This window comes from Coffea arabica, chromosome 6c, assembly GCF_036785885.1.
Source record: "Coffea arabica cultivar ET-39 chromosome 6c, Coffea Arabica ET-39 HiFi, whole genome shotgun sequence".
Classification (NCBI taxonomy): Eukaryota; Viridiplantae; Streptophyta; class Magnoliopsida; order Gentianales; family Rubiaceae; genus Coffea; species Coffea arabica.
Window position 1 is genome coordinate 6,001,131 of NC_092320.1, and position 20,253 is coordinate 6,021,383.

The 20,253-nt window shown below is 35.7% G+C and overlaps 1 protein-coding gene and 1 long non-coding RNA gene across 2 annotated transcripts; one reads left to right on the forward strand and one right to left on the reverse strand.

Moving 5' to 3' along the window:
• Positions 1 to 1,959: 1,959 nt before the first annotated feature.
• LOC140008353 (uncharacterized) lies at positions 1,960 to 4,901 on the reverse strand. Its single transcript, XR_011815743.1, has 3 exons — positions 4,698 to 4,901; positions 3,061 to 3,144; positions 1,960 to 2,333 (listed from the first exon to the last, which is right to left on the reverse strand). It is a non-coding gene; the product is annotated as an uncharacterized lncRNA (long non-coding RNA).
• Positions 4,902 to 10,335: 5,434 nt separating this feature from the next.
• LOC113692455 (transcription repressor OFP13-like) lies at positions 10,336 to 11,342 on the forward strand. Its single transcript, XM_027210864.2, has one exon. The coding sequence runs from the start codon at positions 10,461 to 10,463 to the stop codon at positions 11,253 to 11,255; it is 795 nt and encodes a 264-aa protein (XP_027066665.1). The 5' UTR covers positions 10,336 to 10,460; the 3' UTR covers positions 11,256 to 11,342.
• The last annotated feature ends 8,911 nt before the right edge of the window (positions 11,343 to 20,253 follow it).

A 20,253-nucleotide genomic window follows, 5' to 3' on the forward strand; every position in this document is an offset into this window, starting at 1 on the left:
AGTAAGATTTTAATTTGTCTTAGCTGTCGGAGTTAGGTTTTTTGCACAGGAAAAAACATTTACTTCCTGACAACAATTATGATGCAAAAAAAAAAAAAAAAGAAGAAGAAAGAAATGTTGTTTCGAGTTTGGATTCAGTACCGGTTGCTTTCCCTAGCATTCCTCAAGTCCCAACCTACCGAATAGTCCAACTTGGGCAAAGTCTCTACCCAAACTTCAAATTATATTTTTCCAAAAAATTTTTTCTTTTTCAGGTAATGCACTAGGATATCTCCCCGATGCATTATTTTGCCAAAAGGAAAAAGGTACTTGAGGATTTATTTTTCAGGTAAGGATGTCACGCACATGGGGTTTTGGTTGGTTGTTATTTCTATTGGGATTAAATACATCAACACGTTAGGCTGCCTCGAACGCAAATCTTTGCTTTTTGTTTTTTTGTGTGTGTGTGTGTGTTTTTTTTTTTTTCTGTTATGGCATATAAGAGAACAAATTACTCTGAATAAATGAGAGCCAGAAATGAGAAATCAGAATGTCAAGAGGGCTCAGTCGGTGGCTTCTCTAAATCCACCTGAGATCTCAAAATTCGTGATTCTAAAAGAGAGAAATTTCTTTCCCTTTTTTTTTTTTTGAATTGGAGTTGAATATTCATAAATATTTTAAGACCTTTGTGAATAAGGGTTGTTCTCGTTTGATTCTTTCATATGATTTTAGATTCTAATTTTGGAAAATTATGTAACTTTACTTTTTCATGTGCCTTTTTTTTTCTTTGAACGAAAGCTTGGATTTTATAAGTGAAAAGGCTGTAATGAGTTTAGAATTTTGCGGTTTGTGAGTAAGTAGCCTTTTTCGAAATCTATAGCGACAGAAAAGAGCTGTGAAATTTGTTCTGTTGTTTGAGTTTGTTAGTAGAGTATTTTTCTGGCCGTCAACCTCCGCTACGCTGCAAGTCGGTCCAAACTTTAAAGTAAAGAGGAAGTTAGCGTCTGAGAAAGGGATCGTGAGATTAAAACAAATAACAGGAGGAGGATAGTATTAAAATTGTATTTAGTTTGACGAAGTGGAATTTTAAAGCTAGTTAAATCCTCCAACTTATTTAGAGCAGTGATCCCCTATTACTTTGGGATGTCCTATTTTTACTTAGAATCAATAACGACTGATTTGACAGCACGCCACTTACTCATCATTCACTGTCAATTTTCAGATTTAAGATTTTGTACAATGTCATCTGTTCCTGGGGACCAGAACGAGGCTAATTAAACACAGGTGATGAAGCTTTGGTCGACGTCAAGGTTGATGCGCTGCGATGCGCTGCGATGCCCTGCCCCCCAAGATCAAAAGGTTTATTATCAAAAAAATAAAAAAACCGTAGGTTCAAGTTTCATCAAATTGTGACCGTATTTCTAATTTTTTGTAAATATCGTCTCACCAAGTGTAGGGCTAGCAATAATTGGGTTTGTTTGGATAGGGTATTATTTAAAATATTATTTGGAATAATTACTGTAGTATTTTTTGTGATGTGATATATGTGAGATAAAAAGGTGGTTGAGAATATAAAAAGATAGGTTGGGAAATGTGTTTATCCTCTAGGAGTCAGGCTTGAATCTGGCGGAGGGGAGAAAAATCTTGTGGTGGTCAGAAGGAAGCATAATCACGTGGACTTTCATTTTAAAGCGAGATGTTTAGGAGGCAAATGATGTCAAGTTGTAGTCTGATACATCATAATCGTTGATCATCAAGTCATTAACGTTATCATAAATGGTATTTCATATGCTTTTTCTTTGAAGCCCTCAAAAACTGATTGTTAATTCTAAAGGCCGCAAAAAAATTTTTTTTTTTTTAATTTATTCTGAAACTAAAATATTTAACACCTCAACTGTCTCTTCATGACTACTTTAATCAATCCACAACTCCTTCGCTCTTGGCATTAGCACGAAACATATGTACATGTACTGCAGAAAATTAAAAGTGGAAGCTTCATTGTACGCTGCTACGGCAGTCGCATAACTTCTTGGGTAGTACTAACCAACAGCCACCACCATAGTCTTTTAAGGCTTGGTGTGACAGCCCCACTTCTCCCAAGCGCGAACCCAAGGGTATCGGCGGGCCGTCTGCCTAGCTCGCGCCAGGACTCAAACCTTAAAGCGATAAAAACTAGAAAATCCAAAAGAGTACCTTACATACTATATACAAATCCCAAAAAGAGTTATAATTGCATTCTCCAAAAGTATCGAGTCAAACCACCAAAACAAAAACAAACATCCTAACTGTTCAACTATTACAAGCCAATCTTACTATACTAGTATACGAGCCAAAAGTCCCCGCGTCGGCCCCTGCTAAGGAAAACAAAAGGAATGGGGTAAGCTATATGCTTAGTAAGTAAACAGGGGCGAAAGCATAAATTTTACGTAACAGTTACACAATAAGAGTAAAGCAAAAGCAGAAAAGTAACATCACATAATAAGGATACAGGTGGCTCCAAAGCCAACTCATGTGCCATGCGTGATCTCCTGCCGACACTCCGTCGACTGCAAATAATAGTCCGTAGAACTTCACTTGTACACCCACCGACACCTTTTCACCCTCACTGGCCAGTCACCTCACAAACTTGCCCGGGCGAACGAAATCACAAACTTGAGCTTGAGTCACAAGCTCGGGTCACAAACTTGGTCACCTTCTCGGTGAACCGGATTTACAAAATTGGTTCATAACATGAACCTACAAACTTGGTGACCTCAGACTAAGTTGGACTGCCTTCGACCAAGCCCTAACCGGCTCGAATAGTCCAACCAGGTCAAGAGTTCGCCCCAAACTCACAAACTTCACAAAATTATTCAAAATCACAAACTTTGCAAACTTCACAAAATTTATTCGAAAGTCGCCTCGAGCCACAAGCTCTAGGGTTTTGGTTCCAAAAGGTTCATATACATATGCCAAGTACAATTATACATTCAAATTAGGGTTTAGGTCGAGTGCGATAAAGTACACCCTCGCCTAAGTGCCCTTTTCACATATCTCAAACACATAGCAAAGAAAACACACCAAACTGGCCTGAATACTTACTCAAAATACCAAAAGTAGTACAAGATTGCTTCGCGCGTGATCGCTAGTAGTGGGCCCCACCGGCTCCGCCTAACTCACCACTATCTGAAATACAAGATTTTATCACTTATGTCACAAACGGCTACGAACCGATCCAAAACAAGTAAAACGGCAAAATTGGCACACGTAATTTGCGGAAACGGCAAAAAGGGCCGCACGCGCGCGCGCGGAACGGCAAACGGAAACGGCCACAACTGCCATCTCAAACCGTTTTGGTCGAAAGTTAGGCTAGGGGTATCGGATCAAGGTGAGCGAGACACCGTTTCGAAGCTATGAGAAAGGGCTACATTTTTTGTGAAGACACCTTAACCTAGATTTGAATAGGTATAGGTCAAAAAGGCACGAAATAGTGCCAGCCGTTTCATGGCGGGTTACCAAACAGGCCCTGTTTACAAGGCCGTAACTCACGGCTCAAAAATCGAAATCAAGAAATTCCAGAGGCGTTAGAAAGCTGAAATATAAGTTTAAAACTTTCATGTTTTGGCCAATACTTGAATCCACTCAGAACAGAACGAAAATCGAGTGCCAAGGTACCCGTCAGAACTGTCCAGATACAAGGCAGTTCTGACGAGCGATATTGTTTTGATCATAACAGGGGCTACGGAACTCGGATTTCGGCGTACTTTATACCGTTTCGAAGCTAAGATCAAGATCTAAATTTCTTATGAAGGGATCAGCACCCAGTTCGTACGGGATCAAAACCGAAAAAATCACGGGCAGAAGCTGAAATTCAAAACGTACACAAACCAATGTCTAAAACAGGCCTGAGGGTTTTGTCTATAACTCAGAATACGCTAACTTGTTTGACCTGAAATTTTACAGGCATACTCACGACTCAAGGGGCTACATTTCCTAAGAAGGCACCAAAACCCAAATCAGAAGTAATCCCAACCAAAATAGCCAATTACTGAAGCAGTTTTCAAGTTCGGGTAAAAACAGGACAGCAAGGGTAATTCCGTCTTTTCATGAGCTACGCTACTCCGATTGGCCTGAAATTTTACAGGAACCTCAAACACATCAATATATACAACTTTAATGAAGACAATACATTCCAGTTCTCATCCTAACTAGGTCAAATTTACCAAAACAACCCCAGATTTTCCAGTTCAAAGTGTACTGCAGCAGTCCTGACTTATGCAGTCATATCTCAGCACCTACAACTCCAATTGAAGTGATTCCAAAGCCATTGGAAAGCTAAGATACAAGGCTATAAATGTTAAGAAGACGTCAACAACCAAATCAGTAGTATTCCTGGTCAAAACAACCAATTACAGAAGCAGATTATCATTCTCGGATAGAAACAGGGCAGCAGGGGTATTTCGGTCTTTTCACAGGCTACGTTGCTCCGATTGGGCTGAAATTTTACAGGCAACTAGAAAACATCATTCTCTACAACTTTCATGTTTTGTGCTAAGGCCAATTCGGCCTCTAACCTGGTCGAACAGAAACGGACAGAAAGGGGAAAAATGAAACCTTAAACTGGAATTTCCATAATACTACTTCCAACTATGAAATATACTCATAAACTACCAAAACTACAACTTTCAACCACTAATTACCAATTAATTGAAGTAAAGAAGAGGTTCTTGGTAAAATACCTTGAAAACTCAAGAAAAATGGTAGCTTAGGCTTTGTCCTCCAAAAATCCTTCCATAAACACCTTGTAAACTACTTGGAAAGCAAGTTTTATGGAGTAGTTTGCAAATTAATCGGTTAAAACTCAAAATTTGGACAAGAAATTGAAGTGGAAGATGAAGGGATTTTCTCTCTTTTCTCTCTCTCTAATTCAGCCAAGGAAGACAAGAAAATGAATGAATTTTGGTCAATTTTTGATTTATTGGTAAAGTTGGTCCAAAGGTCAAAGTCCAACCCAATCACAAAGTGACACTTGTCACTATAATTATTTCATGCCTAACTTTTTGTCTCTCTCACACTAATCCATTTGATACCAATAAATATCTCATCACACCCGGTAATTTAAACCCGGTATTCAAAACTTAACCTAGTTGGCCGAATTTTTCCGAACTTTTCGCACTAGTGGGTCCCACGTCCGACATACGTTCTTAATGTCTCAAAAACTAACCGATACTAGAAAAATCATCTAAAACGTATATTCACTCAATAAAATTATCTGGGGAATTTTCTAATAAAGAAAATGTGGAAAAGACGGGCGATAAACAAAACTCCATTTAAGCTTTCTAATATTGTAACACTAGAGGTTTGCTAATCCAGAGTTTACTAACCATTTTCAAACTTGTTAAACCTCTGTAAACTATAACGAATCCTATTTTTTTCTTGTGCCAAAACACACACTAGAATACCGCATAAACTAGGGTTTTATCGTAAGCAAAGTTAGGGTGTTCAATCTTGGCCGAGATTAGGGTTTCTCCTTAGCCCTAAAACCTTAATTTAACCGTACAAATAATGAATAACCCTAATCTCAACGTACGAACGGACTAGGTCCTCACACTTGGTGGTCTTACCACTCTACGTGGCTTGCTACTTGAAGTAGCCTAAATTCATACGAAGTGTGTGTAGTATACTCGTCTGATTTGATGAAGGTTCAATTTTCATCGGTTTCTTAATAGGTCCAATTAGATCCTCCTTCTTAGAATAAGCTAAAGTAGAAGTAAAGTAGACAAGTCACGATTGACCGGTAAAAAAAAAAAAAAAAAAAAATCATGGTACTACTACTACTGCTACTAATTTATGGTGCAAGGCTGCAAGCAGCCTGTTGAGTGCGAGGCGCTTAAAACTTGCTACTTCCACTTCAATGACCAACTTTTTCCTACAAAGAAGCTTGCAATAAATGTACAAACGGCTCGTCCTTGTTTCTTGACAATTTTGAATCAAGGCTGGAATTAACGAAAAGGATTTTGAAGACAATAAAAAGAAATTGGGAAACCTTATCAGGAGTTATATCCCATCTGTTTTCTGTGTGTGAGGAAAAGGGATTAAATAAGATAATTGAAGAGTATATTTTTAAAAATAAAAAAATAAAAAAGTGGGAGAGTTATTGAAAACTTAAATAAGTTCTGGTTATATCTCTATGAAGAGAAAATAATGAAAAGAAAAAGAACTCGGACTTAGTATTTTAGAAATGCATTTTTTTGAGTTTTAAGTATGAGCGTGAGACTTGTCTTATTAGATTTCTTTATCTTTTGGGAGTGATGCCTTCTTCTTGCGATGGGAGCACTCTTGTCAAATCATCAATCCTGAATTGGTCTAGCAAGCCATTTGGATATTTTGAGGAGCAATTTCTTAGAAAATTAATTCAGTGCTACTTACGAAGACAATTCAATCCTAGCAACAAAGGTGAAAATGTTCATTGAAGCTCATTTAATGCTCCTAAGATGTGCATGGGATTTTGAATTTTGATGTAGTCGTTAGCATTTGAAATGTCCCGTTTCGGCCGTCAAACATGTATGAAACTTTAAGTACAAACTTCACCTTGCATCTCTAAACTTGTATCCAATTTTCACTTTGCACCTTAAATTTTAATTTTGAATATTATGCATTCTAAACTTTCATGTTTGTTCTATTTAAATTCAATCGATAACAATTTTAGCAAAATTAATGTGATAGAGGACCCAATAAATCAATGATAAAGTGTCCAAAGTAGTCAAAAGGTGCTAAAGTATCATAACAAACACTAATTTGCGCCGTCTTTTATCTCATTGTTTTTGTTAACAAAATTAGTAATTGAAACCTTATAAATAAATGATAATGTGCTAAAAGCAGTCAAAAAGCTATGGAATCGGTACATTGTTAGAACAAAACGGTACATTGTTATTAAATTTCATTGCCCTTTATCTCATTAATTTTGCAAACTTAGTCATTGATTGGATTTAAATGGGACAAACTTGAGAGTTTAGAGTGTAAAGTGAGTAATGGATACAAGTTTAGGGGTGCAAGGTGGAGTTAATCCTAACTTTAACATTAAAGAAAAATCTAGACATTTGAAAGGCATAGATAACAATAATCCGTAGGTCGCGTCTGTTTCCACTTAAATGCTGATCAAAGTACAGGCTAGACCACTCTTTTGAATGTTAATTCAGTAACAAAAACAAGAAATCCACACTGTTTTTTATACTTTGCTTTTTGTTTGCTTCAATTTTGTGCTTATAAAATTTGGAGAACGACCGTGATTAACTTCCAAGTGCAAAGCCACTCTGCACAAGAGAAGATTGAATTTTGATTATTTCCCTTGAATTGATTTTTTTTTTTTTGTCAGTTGGTAGAAACCCGACTATTGACTTTACAACCCTTAGTCCACAGTACACCTCAAAAGCCATGGTAACTAGTGAGGGTACTGAGGAGACTTATAAACCCAACACCCAAACCCCCCCCAATCGATGTGGGATAGAAACCCCACAGGGTGCCCTTGAATTGATTGATGCATGCACGAACTAGTCATGCTTTTCCAGAGGGGAAAATGGTGAGCAACAAAGCCAAAGATTATTGTAGTGCCAGTTTTGAATGAGATATCTTCTCCACTTAAAGGCATTATTCCTTTGGGTTCTTCTCTGCTGAATATGCGCCTAACTTATAAGCAGTGAATGTGTTTTAGTGCTCCATATCATCAGCAAAGCAGCTGGAAGGAAAGTGATAAGATTAGCAACCTTTTTTTTTTTTTTAAGAAAAACTAATTAATCTGTTGACGATCTTATTAGAAGTGTAATTAGATGTGTTTCATGCTAGGGAATATAAAAGCAGTTTGCTTTTTGTGGTAATTCAAAATTCAATTGATTTACAATGGGACAATTAGCTAATATCCACTACAAATGGCAGTTTCATATAGTTGGATTTCATCCGCTACAGATGCCTTGTGCATTCAGGATTCGTTGTAGGAACGAAATTTGCTTCAGGAATATCCATCTCCTCGTTGCCATAAAACCTTCAAATTCTAGGCCAACAAATCCGAACACCATGAAAACTGAAAGTGGGGATCGAAAATATTATGAGCAGTGCTGCTTACAAGAATTATTAAAGCTTTTTTTAAAGAAAAAAAAAAGTGGAATATGTTCATAGAATCTCGTATAATGTCACTAAGATGTTGTTAGCATTTGAAACGTACCAATCTAGCCGTTGACAAGTAAAAACTTTAACCTAAACAGAAAAGAAAAATTAAGACCTTTGAAAGGCATATTACGATAATCCTGAAGTTTCGTCTTTTTTTTTCCCACTTAATGCTGGAATTAAGAATATCCACTCCCTTTTTTTTTCTCCATTTTTACAGTATATACTTCGTATTTGCTTCAGTTTTATGCTTCAAGAATTGGAAGAACAAGTCTGATTCCCAAGTGCACATTCTGAGCGGAAGAAGCTTAAGTTCTGATTATTGGCCTTAAAATCAATTACCAAATGAGCTAGCCGTGCTTTTCCAGATGGTCGGTAAAAAAAAATATTAAGCCAAAGGTTATTTTGGTGCTTTCTGTGATAATTCAAGACTATATCGTTTTACTGTATCATTTAAAGGGATAATAAGCTAGAATATATTACAAATGGCGCTTTACTAGCCGGCTTCTTTCATCTTTCCCGACCTCTTAATTTATGTGAATTCTAAATTCTTGAGTAGGGATGCAAACGAATCGAACCACTTGCTAGCAGTATCGAACTCGAGTCAAGATTTGACTCGAGTTTGATTAATATCGAGCTCGAGTTGGCCAAATTGAATTCGAGCTCGAACTCGAATTCAAAATATTAAGTTCATTAGCTCGCGAACTCGAGTATATATATATATATATATATTTATTTATTTATTTATTTTAATAGTAAAATTACATATATATCCTTGATATTTTATTTGTTTATTAAGAAAAAAATATTATATTATTTATTTTTTAAAAATAAATATTTTTCAAGCTATTCGAGCTGAACTCGAGCTGGAGCTTGAATTTCAAAATTGTCAGTTCGTCAAGTTTGAGTTCGAGTTCGATAAAATTATTAAGATTTGACTCGATTAGAACAAAATTTGACTCGATTCGAATCGTTTGCAACTCTATTCTTGAGTAATCAGCAGTGTAGATGTTAGGGATGGATTACACCTTATTCAGGAACTACTAAGTATTTTCTTTTCCCACTATAGATTCTTTGAATTAAATATCCGTATTGAATTGAAGAAGCAAGAAAGAATTTAGGAAACTTAAATTGATCACAATGTTTAACATTAAAAATTTCTAACCACTGGGCCAATGGCTCAGTGGCCACCAGGGAAGGACTTAAGTCCCTCCGTGGACTGTATATCTAAGGGTTGTGTCATAACACTCCCTTGGTCTGGTGGCCAGGACTTAAGTCCCTCCTTGGGCAGTATATCTAAGGGTTGTGTCATAACACTCCCTTGGTCTAGTTTGATCTGTATACCCACTAGCCCCTTCAACAACCTCTGACAAAAAAAAAAACATTAAAAATTTCTGGGTTTTGACAGAAAAATCGTACTCCCTCCGTCCCGTTTTGTTAGTCTTGGTTTTTTTTCCACACAGATTAAGAAAGTGTAATTAATTTGGTTGGAAACATAAATTTAGATTAATAATTTCCTAAAATACCCTTATGCTAATCACGAAGAGTGCCAATTAATATCAGTTATAGCTAATGGGTTAATATTGGAAAAGCTCAATGTATTCAATATAGTGGGTTAGTATTTAATAACAATGTATTAATAACAAGATATTTAATAAGGGTATTTTAGACAATTTGAAAGATTACTACATTTCTTAATAGGAAAGTGGACTACAATTTGGGACGGACGAAAAAGAAAAACAAGACTAAGAAAGTGGGACGGAGGGAGTAGTAATTAAAAACAACTCATACATGCTCTACTCGTAGTGGATAAGGGAACTATTGGTGTAGTAGCATTTCCATTGGAATGAAATTGAGGTAGTGTGTACGTTAATTAGTTTAGTAAAAACCAAACTCCTCGTTATTGTAAAATTTTGAAAATCTAGGCCAACAAAATCCCAACACCATGAAAAGTGAGAGAGGGAGTGAGATACAAAACCCAAGAAAATATTTGAATCACTCAAAATTAATAAGCACGTACTACTAGTATTTATTTCGACAGCCGGTAAATGAAGAGAGATGTATATATATATATATATATATAGATACACATAGAGAGAGAGAGGGACGTTTGACCCCACTGGACCAGCCTCTCTTGCAACATCTCTCACCGGTCACCACTCCTTTAAAATCCTAAAATTGAACCAAAGGCTTTGACGCCGCAGTCGAACCCCCCACCCCACACAAAAAAAAAAAAAAAAAAAACATCCCAATTCCCTAATACTTTTCAGTCTTCGACTCTTCGCATAAATAATCCAGAAAAAGATAAACTTTTCTCCATCTTAGCGGCTGATATCAGAAAAATGGGCAAGAAGAAAATGAAGCTTCCTTTTCCCTTCAAATCGAAAGAAAAAGTAATAGCGTCTACTTCATGGGCATGGCCAACTTGCGGAAATCCTAAAACCCTTTCTTTTCGGGCCAAGAATGAGGATGGCTGTGGTGCCAGTATTTTTTTCAAGACCATGAATTCTGCTTATGTGGACGCCAGTAACCTGGAACTGATGGAAATCCCAGATTTGTACAAGTCCTACGAATGCGAAAGCTTTTCATCAGTGCTTTGCGAAGAGGAGTCCGTGGAGACGGTGATACGAGGTCTAAGGTCGGAAAGGCTGTTTTTTGAGGCGGAAGAGACGAGTTCGATACTGGAGAAGGCCAAAATGGATGGGTTTCCATTCAAAGAAAGTCTGGTGATGGCGGTGGACTCGAGAGACCCTTTTGCGGATTTCAGGAGATCGATGGAGGAAATGGTGGAGGCTCATGGGTTGAAGGATTGGGAGAGTCTGGAAGACCTTTTGACTTGTTATCTCAGGGTCAATGGGAAAAGCAATCATGGATATATAGTTGGAGCATTTGTTGACTTGTTGGTTGCTCTTGCTTTTGCTGCTTCTTCTCCTTCTCCTGCTTCTTCTGCTGATCCTCATGGTGTTTCAACTTCTTCAGATCATAATTACCATTGTTCTTCTTCTATGACTCATTCTTTCACCTCTCCTTTCTCTCTTTCGTCGACTACCACCTCCACTAGCCCTTCTTTATCATTAGTAGAAGTAGAAGATGAGATTGAAAAAAGTATAGACAATGCATCATCTTCAGATGCATGAAACTTTAGGCTTTCTAACAATGCTCCAAAGTATGTGTATATGTATACCGTTAGATTCAGAAATGAAAATGAAACTTTAGTTTTTTTTTTTCCCTTTTCTTTTTGTGTGTGTGTGGGAAATTTTGGTTTAGTCAGTAGCCGGGGAGAAATTCGAGGAACAAAATGCAAATCGCTATGCATTAAGTAAAGAAAATTTGTCTTAATTTTCATAAACTGTCCGTTTCCGGTGGTAATTCATGGTCTTTCTTGTCTTTTACGTGAATTATGTTACTTCTGGATTTGATTTCAGGAAGGGAATATCAACTCGACTACGGTAATGTAGTCACAGCAAGTCAGTAACAAGTTGCTAATTTGAAGCGGTGCTTTTTTTTTTTTTTTTATGTAAAGGTATGATATATATATATATATATTTTCCTTTTTATCACTGGATCGTCTTGCTACATTTACTTTTTGGTTTATTTCCTTCATGCTGTTTATTGAGCTATTACTGTACATATAGGTGAAAAAAGGTGCAGAGCAGCGCATAGAGCATATGCAGCAAGAAAACAAAGAGAGATAAGTATATCTTAACATCAGTGAAATAAACTTGAATGAATAGATAGATATCCAGAATCAAATTTAACAGCGACAAGCTAGTTTTTATCATTTATGTTGCGTCATGTGTGGCAAGGACCATTGAATGCGTAATGCTAATGAATGTGTAATGCTAGAAGGCACCCAGGAGGATATGAGCATTTTATGGCCCTTTCTTGGTTTCAAAATTCAGTCACGATCACTGGATAGCTACTATACTGATATGCACGCCAGCTTTGGTGTGGTGTGGTCCTGGAAATCCTGCTCCGTTCCTCTCTGTAGTCCTCTCCGCCTGCAGGGGCAGGGGGCAGGGGCAGGGGCAGGGACAGTGGCCGCAACATTATCGTAAATCCTGAAATTGAGAATGAGACATTCATATGTTTATGTCTCTAAATGTTACATTCACATGTTTACGTCTCTAAATGTTAACTGTGACTTTGAAAGTATAGATTCTACTGAGATGTATGCAGTCGGTAGTCACTAAGTAGTGGTAGCGTAAAATACTTGCAACTATTGTTGGACATGCATGGAATATTGGAATGGATTATGGATGCCATCAATGGCTTCCATACAGCTATCCTCCTCCACAATCTGCACTCCCCTGCAAGGATACGAGTCTCTCACTCTGTCCCGTGCCAGCTACAAGATGAAGGATAAAACAAGAAACACAAATATTCTCATGCCATCGCCCCTACAACACACATGTATTGGTGGTCCTAAGGTGCACTAGCTCATGTTCTGAAACCCCCTATGGACAAAGCTCGCTATGTGGATACAAAATTTTGCAGGTTTCGGCGTTAATAATTCTCCCGGCAGTTGTTCCGTAAGAGGGCTCTTCTCTTTTTTTTTTTTTGGAAGCAAGTTGTTCCATAAGAGGTTAAACTTCAAGAACCAATGACATCTCTCTTAGTAGTATGTCACAAATTGAACGGGCACATCCAATCTTCCATGGTTGAATCAGGAGGGATTCATGTAATTGAACAGGCACCTCTCTCTCTGCTTCTGTCTTTTTAACACAACATATTAATCATACAGTTTTACTGCTAAAGTTTCGAAGAGAAACATTATTATTGAAAGTCAGAGTTCATAGCTTCGGCAAAGACATTTGAAATGGGTTCACCTAATTGTACTCTGTAATTGAATGCGAGCATTGAAGAGGCCGGGCCAGAAGACGAGAGAGTGCACAACAGACAATAATAACTTTCTCCTTTGCCTCTCTTTAGCATTTCATAGCAGAGTAGTACTATTCAAAATGCCGCACATCTTAGCGTTTCTTTTTGGCAATGTTTTAAAAACCGGAACGTTCATTAAATCGGTGAAGTGAAAGGGTCGAGGTTCAATCGGTCGGATCGGTTCAACCTCGGTTCAATAAATTTTTTAAAAAATTATTTATATAAATATATATATGTATAAAATAAGACATGTAATGGATTAATTTAATACTTTATATGATGAAAGGTTTACTATTTTTTAATAACTTGGATTTTTTAAAAATAAATTTTTTAAATTATAAGTTAAAAAAAATAAATTTCATCTCAATTTCAATTATATCTAAATCCAACCCAAAAATATCACAATATTTTGAAATTATACAAAATTCACGTCTATGAGAATTTAGATATTGTGAACTTAAATTTTAATTTACGTTTTAGATATTGCAATTTAAAAAAGGAAGTTTGGAGTTCGAAGGAAGTCAAGAAAATCGAAAATAGAAATGTAAACTTGATAAGAAACAAAAAATGAGATAAAAGTGAGTGGTTGTAGCATTAAATAATTTGGGTTAAAAAATAATTCTTTTTGAACTTTTTTCAATTTAATGGACAAAAACAAAATTAAAAGATGGAAGAAAACATCAATAAATTAAAAATAAAAAGGTTTGATTAAAAAGAGAGTGACAAAAAAAAAAGATAGATAGAGAGAGAGAGAGTTGAAAATTAAAAAGAAAGAATCATGAGAGGATGAGATTTTGTAAGAAATATGAAAAAAAAAAGAAATATGAGTGTTTGCTTTATATAAATAAGTTATCAAAAAAAATTAATAGGATGTGATGGTGCAACAGTTAATACATTGGTCTTCTATTACAAAGGTCTTGATTTCGAATCTTAATAGCTGCATTTTACCCAAAAAAAAAAAAAAGGAAGGTTGAAAACCGGTTCAATAGCAGTTCGACCGCGGTTTGTATGGTTCGATCGGTTCTTGACCGGTTTTCTGGCAAAGTCAACTGTGGTATTGAACCGGACCGGTGCCATGGCCGGTTCGCGGTTCAACCGGCCGGTCCGGTCCGATTTTCAAAACATTGGTTTTTGGCACGTACCGGAGTGAAAGAACACAGACCCACCATGCCTGCGTCGACCTCAAGCAATCGATTTAGACAAGCAGTATATTTTTATGATAGCCATATGATACATATGGGTACCCACAAATATTTTTTTACCACTCCAAAACCCCATCAATCATGTTTATTCTTACCTGACAAAATTTGCACCAGTCCTGTGTTTAAGAGATGCAAAAACGCAGGGAAATGCAAGAACAGGAAAGGTGGATAAATGCAAGGAGAATACTTAGATATTTCTGTACTTGAGTTGAGTGCATATATGGTAGTAGGAGTAATTGTTCAAGAAATGTTGTTAGAAGTACGGGTCTCCGGTAAATTTTTTTTTTTTTTTTTGGGAAAAACGAGAGAGAGGGAGAGAGAGATTTAATCAGGATATGGTGGAGTAGTGATAGCAATTAAGTCAGAAACTGAATCCATTAAAGAATTCCTCTCCATGATTACGGAAGGCTGGATCCAGTTTAGTAAATAAAATACTTAGGACCAACAAAAAGAAAAAAAAAATGCAGCAGCAATCTCATGGAAACATGCTACCACAAAATGCTCCACTCTTCATGCTGTCTCGCCTAGAGTTCAACTACGTGCATGGAGTTCAGTTAAAAAAAAAACCCCCCGAGCAAATTGTCCTTTATTACTATATTAAAATTATGATAATGATTTTGAACAACAACAACAAAAAAAAAAGTATCATCTTGGTTCGCTTCAATCTCAGAGCCAAGATTCTTTTCTCAGGCATCGAAGCTTCTCAAAACCTTGAGGCTCGCCCACTCTTTTATTTTAATTCTAATACTAGCGTGAAATGAATCTTACTTCTTGCGGTAAACCATGCATGCATGGATCTTAAGATAACCCCACTCGGATAATTAATTGATTGATGATTACTTAAAGCTAAATCTACGTATGATCTGCATGCCATGTCTCTCGAGTACTGCTCCCCCAAAGGAAAAAATAAACATATAAGAAAGGTTACTACTAATTAATTGACCTTAGTTGAAGTGAGGTTACTCAAGAAGTGAGGTTTCTCCAAGTTGTTCCTAGCACTGGGGTTGTGCTCCAAAGTTCAGCCCCTTCTGCCCCCATCAATCCATCAATGGATCAACTCTTTTTTATTGGGGGCTATAAAAAGAGAATTTTGCCTAGTTCATTATTCTAAAAAAGAAGAACGAAATTGTCTCAGAAAAACTAAAAATATATATATAAAAGAAATATAAAGTATCTATAAATTAGGGATACAAATACTTAAATTGTCTCTTTTTTTTCTCTCTCTTTTTTACCTGATTCTGTTCACTTGTTCATGGTGATAGTTCAGAGTCCTGTTCTGATCTACAAATTCAACGTTCAGTGTGGCAACAAAACCTTAGGCAATGCGTCATTCAGGTTTGGACAGCCTTTCTTTGCTCAAATGAAGCGCGACTCGCGTATTTGTGGTTAAAACTCGAAACCCACATTTTTGTGTTGGTTAGAAGCGCAATTAGTTTCGGTTACCTTAGCCAGATTTGGGTGAGTCACATTGCAGTCAGAGACCCTGGTCACCATCTGTCTGGTCTCTGTCTTTTGTACTTCTCGAACCAAATTTTTACAATCGTCATATGCAAATCACACTCCAAAAATTAGGGGGAAAGGGAAAGGAAAAAATCAAGCAGACACAAGCAACATCTCAGGCTCCACTTGCCTGGCCATGCAGCTGATATTTATACTCCATCACAACTCAGCCGGAACCCTTGCAAGCTGAATGAAAACTTGGAGAGGAGATCTTGTTGCCTATCTGCTTTTTTTTTTTTCTTCTTCTTTTTACTTTCTTTTTGACCCAACAACCAACAACAAAAAATCCCATCCCCAAATAAGACTCCTCCTGATTGATGTTGTAGAAGCTTGGAAATTGATGAACGGTCAAAATCTCACTCGGTACGGCTGTTAGTGTTAATATGTGTCAGTGATGAAAACTCTTATAAAAAAAAGTGTGGGGTAAATGAATCATTACTGCACTGTATATGTGTATGTATGTATCTGCATGGTGGGAGAAAATTATCTAAGATTGTGGGGGTGAGAGGCGATCCAGTACATCGTCATCCAAGACAGACAAAACCAACGGGGGTATATAGCTCTCATTTGTAGCACAACGATACGGGTTTCTTTCTTGAGGTCTGGGTCGGGTCATTTTCTCACTAATGGCGCTTCCATTCAATGAGATCTTACATTTCCAAGAAAATTTTATCTTCAAATTCATGACCACACACAGAGGCAGTACATGGTATAGAAGTTGGTGTCCGTCGTCAACATTTTACCTGAATAAGTTGGCATTGATTGCTTATCACTGGGCCGAGGCCCAAGACACTTCCACTTCCCGCTGCTCCGGGTTGACTCGTTCTAATCCTGATTTTTTAAGATAAACAAATTAGTACAATATTTACAATGCCGGCAAAGGGCTGGTGACGGGAAACTTTAAGATTAGAAGCTTTAGGCACAGAAATAAGGATTTGTTAAGATTAATTTTTTATGCATTGACAATGTAGCAATTTTTTTACACTAACAATTATGATATATGTTGCATGTTCATGATTTGAACTCATGTTACGTGATAGTGATCTAAATCTATTAATGTTCATGATCTGATATAGTAATGACCATAGTAATGCCCATTGGTCGTACGTAACGCACCACGCAATTGATGGATTAAAAGAGAGCAAGACAAGACAAGGGTGTCCAATTATGACACAATGTTCGCAGGAGTAATTCTTTTCTATTAATGTTTATGAAAATCTCATTGACTGTGTGAAATTTTATTGTTTTAATTTTGTATATATTGACAGTGTATATACTAACACTTTTAGATTCATGCATATCACATGTGTAAAAGTTAAAATTAAAATTATGCATTCTTATTGTATACACTATCAATATATATATAATTAATCTAATTTTCGATAAGAACGTATAATGGTCAAGCAAGAAAGAGGGCTACTTCCATGATGTTATGGATATTTCCAAAAAAAAAAAAAAAACAATGCTAAAGGTTTGCCATTTATCAAATTTTGAAGAAAAAATGAAATAAGAATAGAGTAAGTTTTTTTATGCAGCGTCAATGTACAAAATATTTTCTTTACACTAACAGATTTAGATCATACAATATAACATAAATTTAAATTATGCACAACTGATATGCATCCATAAATGCTAACATAAAAAATAAAAACATAATTGATCAATTTAACTTGACATATATCGTAGCGCCTAAGCACGTTTCGTTATTATTATTTTTTTTCAACACAGGGAATATTTCAGCTTTACTAGACTAATCTCCCAGTTTTCTATTGCTGGGATTATTTAATTTTGAGCAAACAATCTACTTGCTGCGTTTAAGAAGAAGCAGTAATATCTTCATAGCAGGCCTCGTGATCCACAAAAGATATGATGGATGACTATTCCCTTTTCTTTCTCACGCATACAATCAATTGAGTTCATAAATTCGGAATTGCAGCAGTAATCAATAATATCTGCGCCCCATTCAATTATCACAAAGTGGAGCACAATCACCACTGATTTTGATCCCTGAATTCACAGAGAGTTATGAAATTAAACTACTCCTCTGCTACTCCTAGTAGCCTAGTACTACTGTACAACATCTACTTCAGCATACATAGTAGGAGTATATACTGCTACAAGTTACACTAGTTAGTTTCTTCATTTTTCACTCTTGAATTGGGATGGCCACAAAATTTTAGCAGCGGAGCACTAAAATTGAGGGAATATGCGTTCGGAAAGTGAGTGAATTTTTAGATTGATTAGTTGCGAATCACATCCTGCTTTGAAATCCGAAGGTAACAATAATGGAGCAAGGCAAGAGTTCGAGTTCATTATTGTCTCCATCTTCTTCGCCTTTCTTCCTTCCGCCCTCCATCTCGAGGAAAAAACGACTTTGCAAATGGACAAATCGACGCTGTCGCATATTCACTCCCATTCTACCAATAGAATAGGGTAAAGCAGCCGCTTATCATAGAAATTCTTGAACAAGTTGCTCATCTTTCTTAGTTGGCAACAAAATCATGAAACTAAATCCAAATGAATAAACGCCAACGAGGACAAACAAGATATCAACGCATTTTATTTTATCTTCCTTGAAAGATGGTCTTCGTCGATGTGTCTTTTTATCTTGGGAATTGTAACAAGTTGCATGAACCATTGCAATAATATAAAGAATAGGTAAAGTCTCATTTCTACTTTGGGAATGAGATTTGGAAGGAAGCGGAGAAGAAAGGAGAGAAGTTGAGTTTTCTGTTGTTTGTGAGTTTCAGCTTTCAAGTGAGAAGGAAGGAAAAAGAAAACAAAATAAAAGAGGGGTTAACTTTACTAGCTATGTAATATTAAGGGAAAATCGTTCAAAACGTCTCTCATATTTTGTAAAATGACTTTTTTATCCCTCAATTTTAAAAGTGTAATTTTACATCCCTTACAAATTCATATTGATCAAATATGATCCCTACCTACGTTTCCGACTAATTTTTGGTCGGAATTCATCACGTGCCATGCATGTGATTTTTTAGGGGTAAAATTGGCAAATCAAAATTTATATAATCCATCTATAATCCCTTACATTTACAAAATAAATTGTTTCGTTCCTCACATTCATAAAATAAAATTTTCATCTCTCATTGACCATGTATACAAGTACTTTTTTTTTTAAATTCATGTATATATCTATTTGATTTCACCTGAATAATATGAATAGTATGTAATATATTTCTATTTTATTTCACTTAAACAGACTAATTGTAGCTGTGCATATGCTATTCAATAGATATATACATGAGTTTAAATCTAACAATTTTTTTAAAACCCATATATGTTTATATTTGATTTCACCATGTAAATTTATTTAATATTTGCAACCTTTTCTATTTTGGTAATAATTCATTTATGAAATTGTATAATAAGACCATCTAATTAATCAATGTTAATTCGGATTTTATAGTCATGCTAACAAATTGCAATTTAAATCTGAAATTTTTACTCGCTCCCTTTAAGACCAATAGTTGAATTTCTTACCTTATAATTATCTTAAAATTTAAAAGTGTCAATCACTTACTTCATTTTGTCATACTTTTCCTTTATTTATTTTTCTGTCTGAATTTAATTCAATATAAATGCTTGATAATGTTTAGAATTAAATATCTTCTTTGTTTTCAATTTTTAAGTAAAAAGAATGAACATGAATAAAAAACTAACAATTTTTTTAAACCCCTGTATATATCTATTTTAATTTTACCTGAACAGTATGTTCAGATGAAATAAAATAGAGATATATTACATGTTATTCATATTGTTCAGGTGAAATCAAATAGATATATATTAATTTTAAAAAAAAGTTATTTGTACACATGATCAATGTGGGATGAAAAAATTATTTTTAAAATATGAGGGATGAAAAAAATTTATTTTGCGAAATGTGAGGGACGAAATAATTCATTTTGTGAAATGTGAGGGACTATGGATCGGATTATGTAAACTTTGATTTTGACAATTTTGCCTTTCAAAAATAATTACAAGCAAGGCACATGGTAGATTCCAATTAAAAACTAGTCGGAAACCTAGATAAGGATCAAATTTAACTAATGTGAATTTGTAAGAGACGTAAAAGTATACTTTTAAAAGTGAGGGACTCAAAAAGTCATTTTGTAAAATGTGAGGGATGTTTTGAATGATTTTTCCTAATATTAATGGCTACTTTAGGAGTTTACGGAGTTTAGGATGAATTGATGAGGAGAGATTCTCTTAATTTTGTTTGGAAGTTTTGGAAATAAAATATCGTTAATGTTGGTCTTTTTCTAAAATGCCCACTCTTTTTTTTTAATTAAGTTTAACGGCTGAATATGGTATTTTGTAAATAAAGATTGTAAGAGTGTATGATTTTTAGTAGGAAAAGGTTGTGGGTCATTGAAGCAGGACAGGATCCTTCCAGTTATTTTGCTTTCCTTTCCTTCACTTAAAAACTCCCAAACAAACGAGTTTTAAATCTCTCTTACCAAACCTCTTGTCTTTCTTTCATTCTTTTCTTTCCATCCAAATACACTAGTAGGAAAAGGAAGATCAAAATAGT